At 44.6% G+C, this 14,820-nt stretch overlaps 1 protein-coding gene across 1 annotated transcript in view; it reads right to left on the minus strand.

Annotated features, from left to right (window-relative positions):
• Positions 1 to 4,617: 4,617 nt before the first annotated feature.
• The window catches only part of METAP1D (methionyl aminopeptidase type 1D, mitochondrial), an 88,363-nt gene continuing 78,160 nt past the window's right edge, over positions 4,618 to 14,820 (minus strand). The window contains 5 exon segments of the mRNA XM_003405982.4: positions 4,618 to 5,085; positions 5,215 to 5,293; positions 6,163 to 6,210; positions 7,573 to 7,670; positions 14,385 to 14,548. Of these exon segments, the coding sequence (XP_003406030.3) occupies positions 5,007 to 5,085; positions 5,215 to 5,293; positions 6,163 to 6,210; positions 7,573 to 7,670; positions 14,385 to 14,548 (468 nt within the window). The 3' untranslated portion in view covers positions 4,618 to 5,006.

Genomic DNA, 14,820 nt, shown 5'->3' on the forward strand with positions numbered 1-14,820 from the left:
GACTCTTCAGCCTCCCGCCTTCCCAGCGCAACTTCCTCCCCAGAAACCAACAGGCTGCTCCGCGCCACCACCCTCCCTTCTACTGCCCCCCCCTTTGCCCGCCCCCAGCGCGGAGAACCCGGGGCCGCTTCTCGCTGCTACCCGGCTGGGCGCTGAGCCTGGAGCGGCCCTGGAGAGTGGCCGCGGCCTCCGGAGCGGGGAGTCACGCACTGGGGTACGCCCGAGGCGGAAAACAGAGCGCTGTGATGTGGAGGGTCTGGGGCCTCGCGCAGCGCCCTCTTGGCCGCGCCTCCCTGGCCCCTGCCGCTCCGCCACATCCCTGAGGTCGGGTTTTGGGGCCCTACCCGCGAACTCACTCACTCGGTCGCAGAGCCGCCGACGCTCCCCGAGGCCCGCTAGCATTGCTCCCGGCCCAGCTGGCCACTGCAGCCCAAGACTGCACCGGTCTGATAAAAGCGCTGCGCGCAGAGAGCCAGAAACCCGCGCTTCTCCTCCCAGGAAAGGCGGCCGCACCGCCTCCCCCCAACACACACCCCCTGTTTCCCTCCCAACCTTCCTCCGCCTCCCCCGCCCCTCCCCATTCCCTCTGCGCCTAGTGCCCCGCGCAGACTCGCCCTGAGGGTGCGGCGCCACGTGGAGTCCGGGGTTGGCTGGCTCAGTTCTGCTTGAGCCCGGGACTCCAGGTGGTCATTTTCCGGACTCTTGGGGTCAGGTGAGGGTGCCCGAAGTTTAGGAGCCCCTGGGGGACACCAGTAAGGAGCCCTGGTGGCTCAGTGGTTAAGCGCTCTACCGCTAACAGAAAGGTGAGCGGTTCGAATGCACCAGCCTTTCCGCGAGAGGAAGATGTGGCAGTCTGCTTCAGCAAAGATTACACCCTTGGAAACCCTATGGGGGCAGTCCTACTCTGTCCTGTATGCTCACTATGAGTCGGAATCCGACAGCAAAGAGTTTGATTTGGGGGACACCGAAATCCGCGGCAAAATCAGGCCTTTGGTAGGCTCGCACATCTAATATGTAGACATGTGTCTCTTTGACGCCCAGGATCTTCCCGCCAGTGGCCCAAGCGGGCGCCACCGGCTTTGGGGGCAGGGCTGGTGGAGGCAAGAGCTGCCCCAGGGCCTTCTATCTTCTGGGGCACAAGGTACAGCAACGCACACAAACCCCTGCCCCACACACATACACAACCGCACCACCACCCCTGCGCGGTATGGCGCGCACCACGCTGGCTGGTAGGGGCTGTTGGTTCCCCATCCCGCCAGCCCCACCGTGAATCCCAAATTACTTTGTTAGGCAATTAGAAAGTGTTGATCATTATATCTTTCATAATTTAGCGGTGTGACTGGGAACAGGGAAATGATCTTGTGAAAGTTCACACGTGCAGATGTATTAGTTACCGATTCATTTGATTAAATGGTAGTCTCAAGTGCTCGGATCCGCAGCTGAAGTCTCCCCATTAGCATAACACTGATGTTTAATTTTCATACGCATAATTAGCCATATATTTAACACTAATAGCAACATGCAGCCTTTCAGCGTTAAACAGCCCGAGATTTGATCTGGCCTGAGCTGAACCTTCGTCACCGCACCTTCCCCTGTCTGGAGAGCGCAATGATCACAGTACAAACCTCTGTAATCAAGCACATTTTGGCAAACAGTGAACACCAATAAAAATGAACATTCAAAACAAATTACATCGGTGCTGTCGTTACAGACATTAGTGGAGGGGGGCTTCTCTCTTTTTTAACTTCAGTAAGCAGCTGCTGCTGCCCACAGAATTCCTCTTTGGCTGAAGGGTGCGATTCTGGTGGCAGAAATATTTCAGGGAGCGTGGTTGGAGCAAAAAGGAAAACAAAAGTAACGAAACAAAACAAACAAGCAAACAAACAAAATCTTCCAAACCAATAACGGGTTTGCCAATATTTAAAGGTTTTCCCCCCCTCCCCCCTTAATCACCGAACCACACGGCGAGGCTTTGTAGCAACAACCAACTAATGATTTCGCCACCAGACAACCCCCTCCGCTCGTCCTGATTTCCTGGTTGCGCTTGTGGTTTTAATTGCTCCTTCCTAGTGCCTGTTTTGGGGTGTGGAGTGCCCTGCGGTGCGCCCGGCCCAGCCGTGCAGATGCCGCCCGGGCCCCGGCTATTCTGCACGCTCTTCCTGGGCCCTGCTCACGTAAGTGATCGTCTCGGCGGGCTCCGGGTCGGGGTTGGGACCTGGCTGGCGACTCCCAGTGCTCAGGGCAAAGCGTGAGGAAACCCGAGGGCCTGGCAGCTCAGGGCCAGTTTATTCTCAAGAATTAAAGGGCGGGGGAAGAGGAGAGAGGCGGCTGCACGTCGCGACTCCCCGGGCGCTCCGTCCCTGCACATCTGGAAGTGGGATCCAAGTCTTTCGCGTCGCGGGGAGCACGCCTGGCTCCTGAGCACAAAGACCCCCCATGCACCCCCTCGGTAGAGAGTTTCAGAATCTTGCTTATTTTTGGAAGTGAATTGAGTGTGAGCAAGGGAGTATCTACACTCCTGAATTATTTCTAAGCCCCGGAGAAGCAAGTGTGGGGAGGGGCGCTGAGCCGGGTTCCCCGGGGCTCCGAGTCTCCCCGCGTGGGCTTGCTACTCCATGCACGATCTTATCGCTCCTCTACCAGCCCACAGTACATTGGCACCCCCCTCGCGTTCGATGAGAGGACACCTGTTCCGAAACGCCGGCTTGCTTTGGTCTTTGCCGGTCCGAACTCTGAGAGGAAACAAAACTCTCCCTTATATCCCGCTAGCTCCGGATTCGGAGTAGGACTGTTGGAGGCACTACCCAGGACCCTGTGCTTGGTGGTGTAGCTGTAGCCAAGTGTGGCTAGAAACCCGGCGGCCCCGGGGTGAGGTCTGGGGCCAGTTCAGCTGGCAGAGGGGGTAGGGAGGTGTGTATCAGGTATTTTTAAATCTGCTTCCTAATTTTAACCTCAAAGCATATTAAATGGAGTTCATTCTACTTCAAGTTTGTTTTCTACTGCTGCGTATTGGCTGGTGCTGGTGGAATATGTTTGTGTGCATGTATGTATACACATACATATATAAACTTTGTTAGTCACTTTGATAAATGGGACTATAAACATGTCCTACAAATATCCTCACCTAGGAATAATTGCTGCACAAGTAGCGTTTTACTCCAGCATTCGATAAAATCCTGTGGTCTCAATAAATTTGTTCTTGAGGAACCTCAGAGTAAACATATCTGCAGATAAGATTGGGCACTAATCGTTACAATCCCATTTTCCTTGGAGAGAAGTGAAGTCATCACCACAAATCTTTCCCAAGGCCAGCTGGGCCCTGTTCTTCTCTAGGGAATCCAGAGTGCTTCAGGTGGTCCCAGTCAATGGATCTTGGCCAACTCCTGAGCACCCCAAAAGTGTGTGTGAACCCCCAGCCCCTTCCTTGTCTTTTCCAGCTCTTAGACCCACTGTAATTGGAATCGCCGTTGCCCAAAATCTACATCCTTGGACGTACAGAAACCGAGCTGGACAGTGTGGGGGCCGCCCAAGAAAAGTCCCGCGTTCAGGGTAAAGCTCAAAGTGGCCACTTTTCCTAGTGCCTTCATTGGCCCCAGTTCCTCCATCTCCTTCCTCACTATTCTGTCACAAAGATGAGCTGGCTGTAAGGTCTCCAATCACCGATGCCACCTGTCTTGGCAGTTACAGGTGCCCACATTTCCTTGGCATTTCTGCCCCCAAGCTGTTTTTAGTGGATGGCAACTTTGCAAAACCTGCTTCAGTAGAAACAAAAGTTCGCATAACCACTGACCGCACGGACATTCACAGGACTTGCCCCTAAAACCACAGCCAGAGAGGGAAGGCTTCCCTGAGGCCAGCTTCTCTTCACCCTTGATCCTGGGTGTGAACAGATGCTGGGGAAGGGCGCGGAAAGGAAGGAACTGGCCATGAGAGATGCAGGGTGTGGGCTCTCGGGTTTCCTGCTCCTGAAGCGGGTTGGAGCTGCGGTTAAACTCGCCAGTTACAGCCTCAGTCAACTCGGCCCTTGCCCTCAAACGGGCCCGAGTCTCCTCTTTCTGGGATCCTTTGAGTCTCCAGAAAACCCAGCCATCACGGCCCTAGCAGCGTCCGGGTGCAGGTCAAGAGGGCCGGCCTGGCGGGGGCAGGGGGAGGTGGGGGGAGGTATCGGATTGGGAGCTAGACTGCCCGCTGAGCTGCCGGGCGCCGTTCACAACTGGGAGGCTGGGCTCACCCGCTCGTGTGGGGGAGGGTGAGGGGGAGAGGAGGGATAGTGTCTTAAATTTAACTTCTGCGATGGTCTTGCGAGGCTGGATGCGGCGAGAAAGGAGGGAGCTGCAGGGACCCCGGAACATCGCGCCTCCGGCTTGTGAACGTCCTTTGGAAAGGCCAGGCCCAGGGTTCCCAGCCAAAAGGAAATGTTTGTAACCAACGCCTCGGTTCGCGGGCGAGGATGTGGAAATGAACGGAAGGAATGGCAGGCAGGCGCTGACCCTCGCGAGCGCCCTTGGGCGGGCCAACGTGGGAACCCCACGGGGGAAAAACGATTTAAAAAAAAATTCCCAGCTAACAACGAGGCTCGGGTTTTTCTTTCGGCGCGTGCATGCGTGTGTGGAAAGTTCAGACTGAAAAATTAACCACCCACCCTCTCCCCCCAAATAACTGTCAGAGACACAAAAAGCGCAGGCACAATGGGTTTAAGAGGTGAACCTTTTTACTCCGGCAGAGTCAGGACAAGAGAAAGAGAGAAGACTACCCCACCCCTCCCGAAAACCCTCATCTCCAAAAGAGGGCGTCCCATTCCCCTGCATGGCCCGGGCGGGGCTTCAGCTCTGCGTCCCCAATTGTCCCTACTCCCCATCGCGTTTGTCAAAGACGCTTATTAGGCGCCAGGTAGGTTACAGCCCAAGCCGTCGTTCGCCCGTGCCTTCTAAAAATTCTCCCGCTGGATTTCAACAATTTAGGGAAAAAAGGCGTCAGGTGGCCGCGCCCTTTGGGCAGCGCGCGTCTCAGGCCTCGTGGGGCAGTTTGGTCAGGATCTGCGCGCCCCCCGACGTGATGAGAACTGTGTGCTCGAACTGGGCAGACCTGAAACATACACCGCTGCAGTCAAGAAGCGCGAGAGCCCCGCGGGCCGGGAGCAACAGCTCTCCTGCGCCGCTGGGCGAGTCTTTGCTTCACATACAATTGAAAAGCAACAGGGCAGAAAGCAAACACCTTTGATCGTCTAGGGAGACCGCAGTCCATGCATCCTCCAGGACTTTAAATTCAGGGGATCCCTCGGTGATGATTGGCTCTGGAAGAGGGAAAATATTTACTGAGTGACCTCATCAGGTTCTTGTCAAACATTATTTCGGCTGATTATCAAAAAAGAGAATAAGAAGTGCCCCCCTCCCCACATGCTTCCCCCACGGCTTCATGTTGTCATCTTGTAAGGGCTGATAGCTGATGTTGCTTACACAGTATACTACAAACCAAACAGTAGGAAGAGGAAACACTAAGGCATTCAAAAATGAATGAAGTTGCCTAGTTCGTAATTTTTTTAGAGAAAGAAGGGCATTTTAATCAAGCCTTAATTAGGACCCCGTGGATAACAACCACCCAAACACCAGTCCCTCTTATAAATACCAGCCAGTTTTTTAAAAAATTTGAATTTTTAAAACATACTCAAAATGTTCATTAATCAGCAAATAACAATTTTCTTATTTCGCTGTAATTGCTTCTCCATTAAGTCCCACAGTCAGAAATATGGTGCCTTCGTGCCCCTGGATGATTGGAATCTGGAGGTGACACCAATCACGCAACCAGCCAGGAACAGGAACGAGCGGCCAGAGTGCACAGACTACTTGCTGACAGGGAGCAAGGGACATAATCGCCCCTAGTTACTAGATATTGAAGAAAAAACCCAAAACACAAAAAGTAAAACACCACATTATGCTGGTAACAGAATTAGAGGTGGGACAGCCGCCGTCTCCCAAATGTGTCGGTAAGTATCTGATGTCGGAAGATGGGCTCCAGGGTATTATATAATCAGATTTACTATGCATCCGAATTATTTAATTATGCTGATTGGCTTTATTAGTCCTCCACAGGACAGCCTAGCCTAGACCAGTGCGCCGCTTCCGCTTCAGGAGCCACCGCGGATGAGGCACTCTGGGCACTGACCTATGGTGAAGGCCATGCCCTCCTCCATGAGCAGGTCGTTGTCATTCGCTGCAAAACAGAAGACATGGGGTGGGGAGAATGGAAATGGAAAATCAGGAGACAGAGAGAAACAGAAGGGAGGGTTGAGGTGGCTCAAAAAACAAAACAAAACAAAAACAAAAACAAACTCATTTCTTTTGAGGAAACCAGGAGGTGGAGGCTTCTAGACTTCTAAGTGGTGGTTACCACTGGGGTTAAGCACAGAGCTTCTGAGCCTCAGCTGCTGCCTTGTTTGCACATGGGGTCACACATCCTGGGAGGGGCCCAACAAGGCAGTCAAGGTCAGTTTAGGTGTTTCAGATACCTGCTAGGCGCCCCCCCCCACACCCCATACACACACCACACACACTGGCCTCACTGAGTCCTCTGTCTGGCCTCAGCCTCACCACCCACACCCCAAAGAGAAAGAAGTCAGGCTTCTCCAAGGCAGTAAATGCAACCTGAGGGCAGCCTCCTGGGTTCAAGTTAGAGCAGGAGGCAGGGACAGAGGGTCTGCAACTTCTGAAATAACCCCAGGCTTTGGGGCTGGGTAGGAAGCAGGGCTGAAAGGCCCTTCCTGCACTCCTGCCTGGTCAGGGCTCTGGTCTGAAGGGACTTCTGACCTGCTGGGTCTCCAAAGACCCTCCAGGGAGGGGTTCTAGGCAGTAGTTCCTTCAGGAACTGCCTTCCACACCACCAATGGATGGGTCTGTTTAGGGAAATGACTGACCAAGCCTCTAGGTCAAGGCGCAGGGACCAACTTTCCTTTGGTACCTGTCCAAGTCTGCCCCGGACCCCTTTAGGGGGTACTTCCTAGAGCTGCTTCCTACCCTAACTGAATCTTCCCACCCCTTTGGCTCACCCCTGACTTCTCACTGTAGGGGTGTACACCCAGGCAGTGAAAAACAGGAGGTTCTGGGGAAAGGACACAAGGGTGGGTATAATCTAGACATCATTAAAGAGTAAAAAGAGTACATGCTGCTAAATACATCAGCTGTCAACGCTGTGTAGGATGTAATGAAGTTTAACCACAACAGTCAGCGGTTAGAAAAGGGGGTAGAAAAAGAAAAACAGAAAACAGTCATATGTACATGCTGCTGGGACATTGATGCAGTGGTGTTTTGTTTTCAGTAACTTTTTCTAGACAAATATCCCTTGTGCTTTCCAGCCACGCACCCTTCAGGAGAAGACAAAAAGCAAAATCTTATTTTGGGATCGAAACTGCTGGGCTCTAATCCAGTAACAGTAATGTGCTGGTTAAGATTAAATAGGCCTCCCTCCCCCCACCCTCAAATAATAATGTAGGCTCAAAGCCAGAGGAAGAGCTTCAGGAGTGAAACTGCTTTATCCCGACTCCTTTCAATAAATAGTTTCCCAAATTAACTTTCTTACCATGATGCCAAATTTCTGGATGTCCATGAAAGTAAGATCCTATTCCATGTCCAGTGAAATGTGGACAGACTTGCAAACCACTCTGATGAGTTATGCGGCTTTAAAAGTGACCAAACAAAATATTTAGATAAGCTTTTCATGCATGCTTATATAAAACAAAATCACTTTAAAATATTCTTTGAAAAAGAAAACTCAGATATAGTCCGATAACATTAATATGTTTTCATTATTCTGGAATAATTTTATTTCTGCTATCGTTTTAACAACTTCCTTTGGATTTATGAAATAAGAAGGTATGTGTTTAACACAATAATTTGCTTCATTTATCTTAGTACAGTATTCAGACCAGGCCACTTTTACACAACAAATGAGCATGCATGCACACGTATACAGACACATATAAGCATAATGCAGGTCATAAAAACCTGCCTAGTTTTTGTGGGGTTTCACAAAAGGACTATGCAAATTACGACTGACTTGGGAGCCAAACAGAAAAAAAAATCACAATCTAGAAATGTGACTTCCTACTACTATGGTTCCTTTTGTTCTGGTTTATTTCAAAACACTATACATTTTAGAAACAGACACACTCACATAGAAGATCTAATCTTTGCCAATATTCTTGAAACTCCAAAACATTGTGATCATTTAGGAGTTCTACTAAGAACTGCACCATTAACAAAGAGAAGCTAGTGTTTTGATTTCTAATTCTTAATGCTTCATTGGTTATTTCAATATGCAAATGTTTTGGGTTCCATTTATTGAATGAAATGAAATGTAGCACATAGCGTCCCACCCTAGAATTTTCACCTACAAGGCTGAAAAGCTGTTTTTGAAATCAGGTAAACGTGTTTATTTCTGGGAGCATTGGAAAGATAAGAATATATATACCATCACCCATTTATATTTTCATGTGGATGAAGGGCATAGTGCCCCTAACACTGACCATAACAACAGATCATGATTTACAGGATCACTATTTTAATTCTGAACAAAATCAAAGTTCTTAGATCCAAAATTAGAGTTTCTAGCAGACCCTAGGTTTAGTTTACCATGGACTCAATGGTTTTTAGCCAGCATCTCTGTATTTGTGTCTATATATAATTTTCCCTAAACATTTTTAATCTTCATCTACAGACCTATAAGATACTTTCACTTATACCAGGATATCAATATAACCAGCAGATGGGCAGCCTCTCATTTAGATTTAATTGCCATGTAACTAACAGTGCAAAAATAGGAAAACTATGCATATGTTCGGGACAGGAATGATGAGTCCTGTTTTTATCTCTTAAGTTGCCCTATGTGGTAAGAAGTATAACACCTTTTCCAAGGTGTTCTAGTTGTATCACACAATTTCTGATTATAAACTGAGGGTGGAAAGTAGATAGAAGATGGAAGAGGTATTAAATAAGACATAATCTCTATATATATTTGGAAGAATGAGTTCTACCTGAACTGTAAATTATGTTTGTTCGGCCCCAACAAACCTCAATGATTCTAAGAGCATTCAATATAAACGGTTCTCCTACTTTCTTTTCTTTAAACAAATAACAAAAAACAATTTTTTTTTAATTATCGGTATTAAGGACTTAACTGATAGAGAAGGACATCATGCTTGGTAAAGTGGCAGATCAACAAAAAAGAGAAAGACCCTCCATGGGATGGACTGACACAGTGGCTGCAACAATGGGCTCCAACAGCAACGATTGTGAGCATGGCACAGGACTGGGCAGTGTTTCATGCTGTTGTACGTAGGATCACTATGAATCAGAACTGACTCAATGGCGCCTAACAACTGATTGGCAGGCGTCACACTTATATCTTAAATGTGTGTTACAACAGCAATCTTCATTTTAATTTCCGAAGAGAGGAGAGAAAGAAAGCCCATTCTGAGAAATGCTCCCCCCTCGTACCTCTCGTTCCTCTTCATAAAAGAACCTATGCAGTTACTAGGAGGCTAAGATATGAGTCCATTCTCCTACAGCAATTTACTCCCTGGAACCTATTGGAAATTTTGGTTATAAGAGTATCATAGAATGTATGTGTCAGAGGATTTCACAGCCGGGTGGAAAGAAGAAAAGCACAGGACACGGTTCCCTCAGTTCCTTGGCTGAGCACCATCTGCCCATCTCATATTTACTAAAACTAAAAGGCATAAAATCTCATTAATATTCCTAATTACTGCTTCAAGTCATGTCCCTTCTACTATTTTGGGACACTTGGGGAGCACATGATTCTTTACCTGATTTTAGGGTTTAATCTTACTTCATAGAGACAACTCCAGAGACTTGTAGTAGCAAATTCCAGTCCTCTGGCACTAACACAAGTATTGGTAACACTACTTCTGGCATGGAAAAGTAGGGCATACATGCCCCTCTTGGCTGGCATGGTGGGGAAAATGCGAACAGCTGAACAAGCAGGTGTACCCGAGAAGTACTCCCCAACACCAGCCATCGAAGCCATGACTTGTTTCTGAGCACAGTGGTCTTCTTGCCCTGGACATTTCTTTGATGAAATCTGCCTTCTTTTTTGCTGAAATCTACTGAAAAGAGCTCTCCAGGTATTAACTCTTCTGTTCTGATTTTCCTTAACTAAAAATTCTCTAAGACAGTACAACACCTACCTAGGAGCCTACGCACATTTATGATGTGAACCCCTTCATACAGAATACTTAGGGAGAAAGAGGAAAGGAAGTAGATACATAAAGGTAGTTTATAAACTAACTTTTAAATTATATTGTAGTATTATACATTTCAGTTTTATTTATAGTTGAAAGGAAAATCTTTTAAGAAATTTCATCCTGTCCTGTGCCCATTTTTTTCAATTCGTCCAGTGACCATTTTCTTGAGTTTAATTCCCTTTCAGGAGGCAGTTGTATTCAATTGGAGTGTTTAGATAAATTAAATTACTTAGTATATTTCAACTACATTTTTATGACTAAGGATATGTTTTCCAGAGGAGTACTATATTTAAGTACATACTCTTATAAAGAAGCGAAAATGTACACAGAAATAGTTTTATTATTGTTTTTACATGAATCTCAAAGAACGCTAATCTCCAAATGGATCGCATCTCTAACTAAAGACTCTCGAGAGACATCTGACTTTGTAAGTTATGGAATTTCACTTTAAGCTTTCCAGATTTTTACTTTGAGCAGTAGTTTTTGACTGAAGGAACTCACAAGTTCAGGAATTCCTTCTAATGACAAAGAATGTTTAAGTACAATTAGTAATATTTTAAAGCCAACGACTGTTTTCCGAAAGAATGGTGCATTTTTTTTTGGTTGTTGTTTCAAACTGGATAAAAAATTACTGTATTTTTCTTACAACCGTGCTGAACTTTTATTTGAGGTTTTCTGTTTTTGAAAAGCAGACATGATGGATTGAAATAAAAGATAATTTATTGCAATGCTTACTTTCATGTGCTGAGAGAAGCAGTGTAATTGTAATTTACAGTAGCTGTCAAGAAAAATCCATCACAGATGACATTAAAATGACTTATTTTGCCTGAGCCACTTATTGTTTAAATGTGCATAATCTAATAGAGATTATTTTTTAAAATCTACTTTATATTGTTCTAAATTAATATCAAAACATACACTTATGAATTAAACATTAAAAACCATTTATTGATACTTTCCTCATGACATTTACAACGATAAATTTAAATTATTTTTGATGGAGCTGTCACATATTTGTGATGCATGAATCCACACATCCACAGTATTCTCACATGTACAAATCTTATCATCTAGAGATAATTACAAAAATACAGCTTTAGAAATGTTTTAAAGCAAGTGGAGGTATAGCCAGTGACACTGTAACCTAAAGATCACTAGCCACCCCTCATAAAGCAGAAGGGCACACAGAAAACTCTTTTCGTTAAACTATTTTCACCGATATTTCTTCAGAGGCATCACCCTATCTTTCAGGTTTCAGAGGAGAATTTCAAAATCTCCTGTAAAGCTCTCAAGGTTGTTGGCAACATAATAACACCAACAAAAGATGCTTGAATGTTCCTTTCATGGTGTATCAGCAGAGAAAGGCTATGCAAAAGATGGGGAATATCTTAAAATAAACTAGACGGAGTTGAAAGGTGTTTGTAAACCTTCAGTTTGTAATGATTCCAAGCACTTTTGGCTTAAAGGTGCCAACTGTTTATTTACTCACTTAAGATTTTGCCTGAATAAGAAAAGGCAAAATAATAGATGTCCAGAAACACTTGCTTTTAACATATCAGAACAAACATTTGTTAGAATCAGGGCCTGTTTCCTCCCAACGGCAGACATAAGCCGTTTAAATAATGAAATGTATTAGGGTAGAAGTAAAAAGTTCATTGTCTATTATTTTCCACATAGTGTTTGTAAGTGCAGTTGTTGAGACTGAGCAGGTTTTCAAAGGAGCTTGTACATGCAAATTTGTACTCCGTGAAAACTGACCTTTGCATCCAGATAGCTAAAATCCAATGTCACTTTCAATTCCACTCTTCTTCTTTCTTTCCTTTTTTTTTTATGTAGCTAGAATTAATGTAGTGAATATGTAATGAAATGCATTATCCTGCATGGAGATTTATCAGATTTTCTGACTGAATGCTATGCTTTGCTAGTACTAGCTGGAGTTCACCTGCATATTGGTGTGGCGTGTGGCTCTTTTTTGTAAAGAGTTAAGTCGTACACAAAAAAAAGGGAACAAAGGTCAGCACCCAGCCGCCACTTGAATGTGAGATTTTTCTTTTTATTCCCCTTGATGTATACTAGGCTCTGTGTTATTAGTCTTAATGATGGAAAATTGTAGTGTTGATACAAATCTTTTTTTCAAAGTAGTAGGCGGGAGCTCCATTTGTTAGTAAGTTTTTTTGTGACTAAAAGCCACGGACAGTACATTTATGTAGCAGTAAAAGGCCTAGATGCTCTTTCCATAGCAGAGCTAATTATTCCTACTGTGACCTTACTGATCCAGCCTGTTCCTAGTACATCTCATCTGCACGCCTGTTCCTCTGTGTAGATGGTGTCAGAGAATATGAAAAACCCTATAATGAAACCATTTTCATGATGGAGAAAGGCTACTGGAGTTGCACTTGCTACAAAGAGGCTCAATTATATGAGTAATTGTGATAATTTTCTACATTCATAGCCTTCAATAGGGAAAAAAGAATGAGAGCCACAAAGGAAAATTACTTTAACAAGAAAGTACAGAGAGTAAAAATGGAAGAAGAGACAAAAAGGGGAAAAAATAACCAGAAAAAAAGTTTAAAAAATAGATCTGGAGGGAGGAATAGCGAGACAGGGAGAACAACAGAAATGCTCAAAAGCCCATGTGCAGCTGTGTTGCACAATTAAATTGAATTTTTTTTTCTGCAGTTGATGAATGTGACTACTGCAAATGTGCCTCTGTAGTTAGCTATCATTTGTTGTTCCGTGACAGGAAAAGGATAATTACCTCTCAGAGAGAATCAAAGGCTGACATGCCCTTTAGACACAGCCATGAATGCAGAGCTCGATAGAATGCTTGAATAAGAATCTAGTGTTCTCTGCCCCCTTCGACTGAAGAATAAATTTTGTTAAAATGCAAGAGCACCACCAGTAAATTTGTTGAACCCTAGGTGTTCAAAAATATGAGGTGCATCTATCGACTCATCCCATTTGCAAAAATAAAACTGCATTTTGAATTCATTTCTATTATATTCATGGACAGTAAGATAGTGAGATATGCATTAAATTTCTTTTCCCAGTAGGGGTCTGATTCAACATTTCCTATGAAAGAACAGAGAGACACTATCCTTTTTTCCCAGGCTAGTTAGCCTATAATTTAAAACTGTCAAAAACACAATTTTGTTCAAAGTCTTCAATAAAAGCTTCTCAGATATAACCCAAAGAGATTTTACTAAAGTTTGATTCAGATACTGTTACAATATTTTTAAAGCTATAAATACATTTAACTGATATTTTGCTGCCTTTTTTCTTAAAGTATTTGAAGGCTTACGGGGGGGAAAGGCAGCGTCTTTTCAAGGTGACTAAGCCTTCCATCCTTCAGGCAAATGGGAAGTATTCAATGATTCATATTAATGAGAACAGTACTTTAAAGGGAACCAATGTGGCCATCTTTAACAAAACTCTTCACATGCTTTTAAATGAAAACACACACTCTACATGTCTACTTCAGAAGAGTTATAGAAAAAACAAATCTTAGATAACAGATTACAAAGAAAAATCTTGAATTCAGAAAACACACATACACTCAAAAAGCAAGCACGGGCTATTGTGTGGAAAATAAGTGTAAACGGTAGTTTAGAAGAAAAATGAACCAGAGCAAAAAATTTAAAAAAAGATCACTGTTTCAGACTGTTTCCTAATATACTAATTTGAAAAGTAGGCTTGCTTGAGCTAAGATTTTTTATCTTTGTATCACAGGGATATATTTTGCTTCATTTATTAAAATTTAGCTTTCTTCCTGTCTTACCATCCGAGGGCTGGAATATTTAGCCCCTTCTTAGGTATTCTTCCAGATTTGGTGTGATTTCAAGGAAAGCTGGTACACTACAGACCACTGTGTTGAGCTAAAACTAAAGCAGCCATATAAATATTGCTTGCGGTTCCTATAAGCTTTTTTGCTGACCCTGGTATAATTCACTTTTTTAAAACCCTTTTTTTTAACCTAGCTAACAACACTGCAGACTGGCAGTTCACATACTGATATCAGACTGAAATGATGGTTCTGAATCATAAAACATGTCATCAACTTTATACCAAGCCGCCAATAACCTTTGTACCATTTGCCAACCCTCCCTTTACTTGTCAGTGTAAGGCTTACCTGATTGTGTTTCCAATTACAGAGAAGGGAGCCCCTGCTCTGCAAGCTGCAATCGCTTCATCTCTACACCTCCTGGCAACCTCCACCAACTTTTTACCACAGTCATCCACATTGCCCACCAAAAATGTTTCAGACGTGTCTCCATGGTAGCCATTGTAATAGACCTAAACACAGGGAGAAACTTAAAAATATTCCCTTGTTTAAAACTCTGCTCTTCTAAAGTATAAAACTGTGTGTTCATTTATATATTTAGTAAATTCATGTGTTTCATCCTCCCGGGATTACTCTCGAGTTTACCTATAATAAAAAGATGTAGCAATACTGAAACCTGGCAGAAATTAAAAAGATGAAACCATGCAGTGATCCTGCAACATTTTTAAAAACAATGACTAGTATGGCTACTTCAGCATTGTGATTGGCAACACTACTGTAACGT

The sequence above is a fragment of the Loxodonta africana genome, chromosome 6, assembly GCF_030014295.1.
Source record: "Loxodonta africana isolate mLoxAfr1 chromosome 6, mLoxAfr1.hap2, whole genome shotgun sequence".
In the NCBI taxonomy this organism is placed as follows: Eukaryota; Metazoa; Chordata; class Mammalia; order Proboscidea; family Elephantidae; genus Loxodonta; species Loxodonta africana.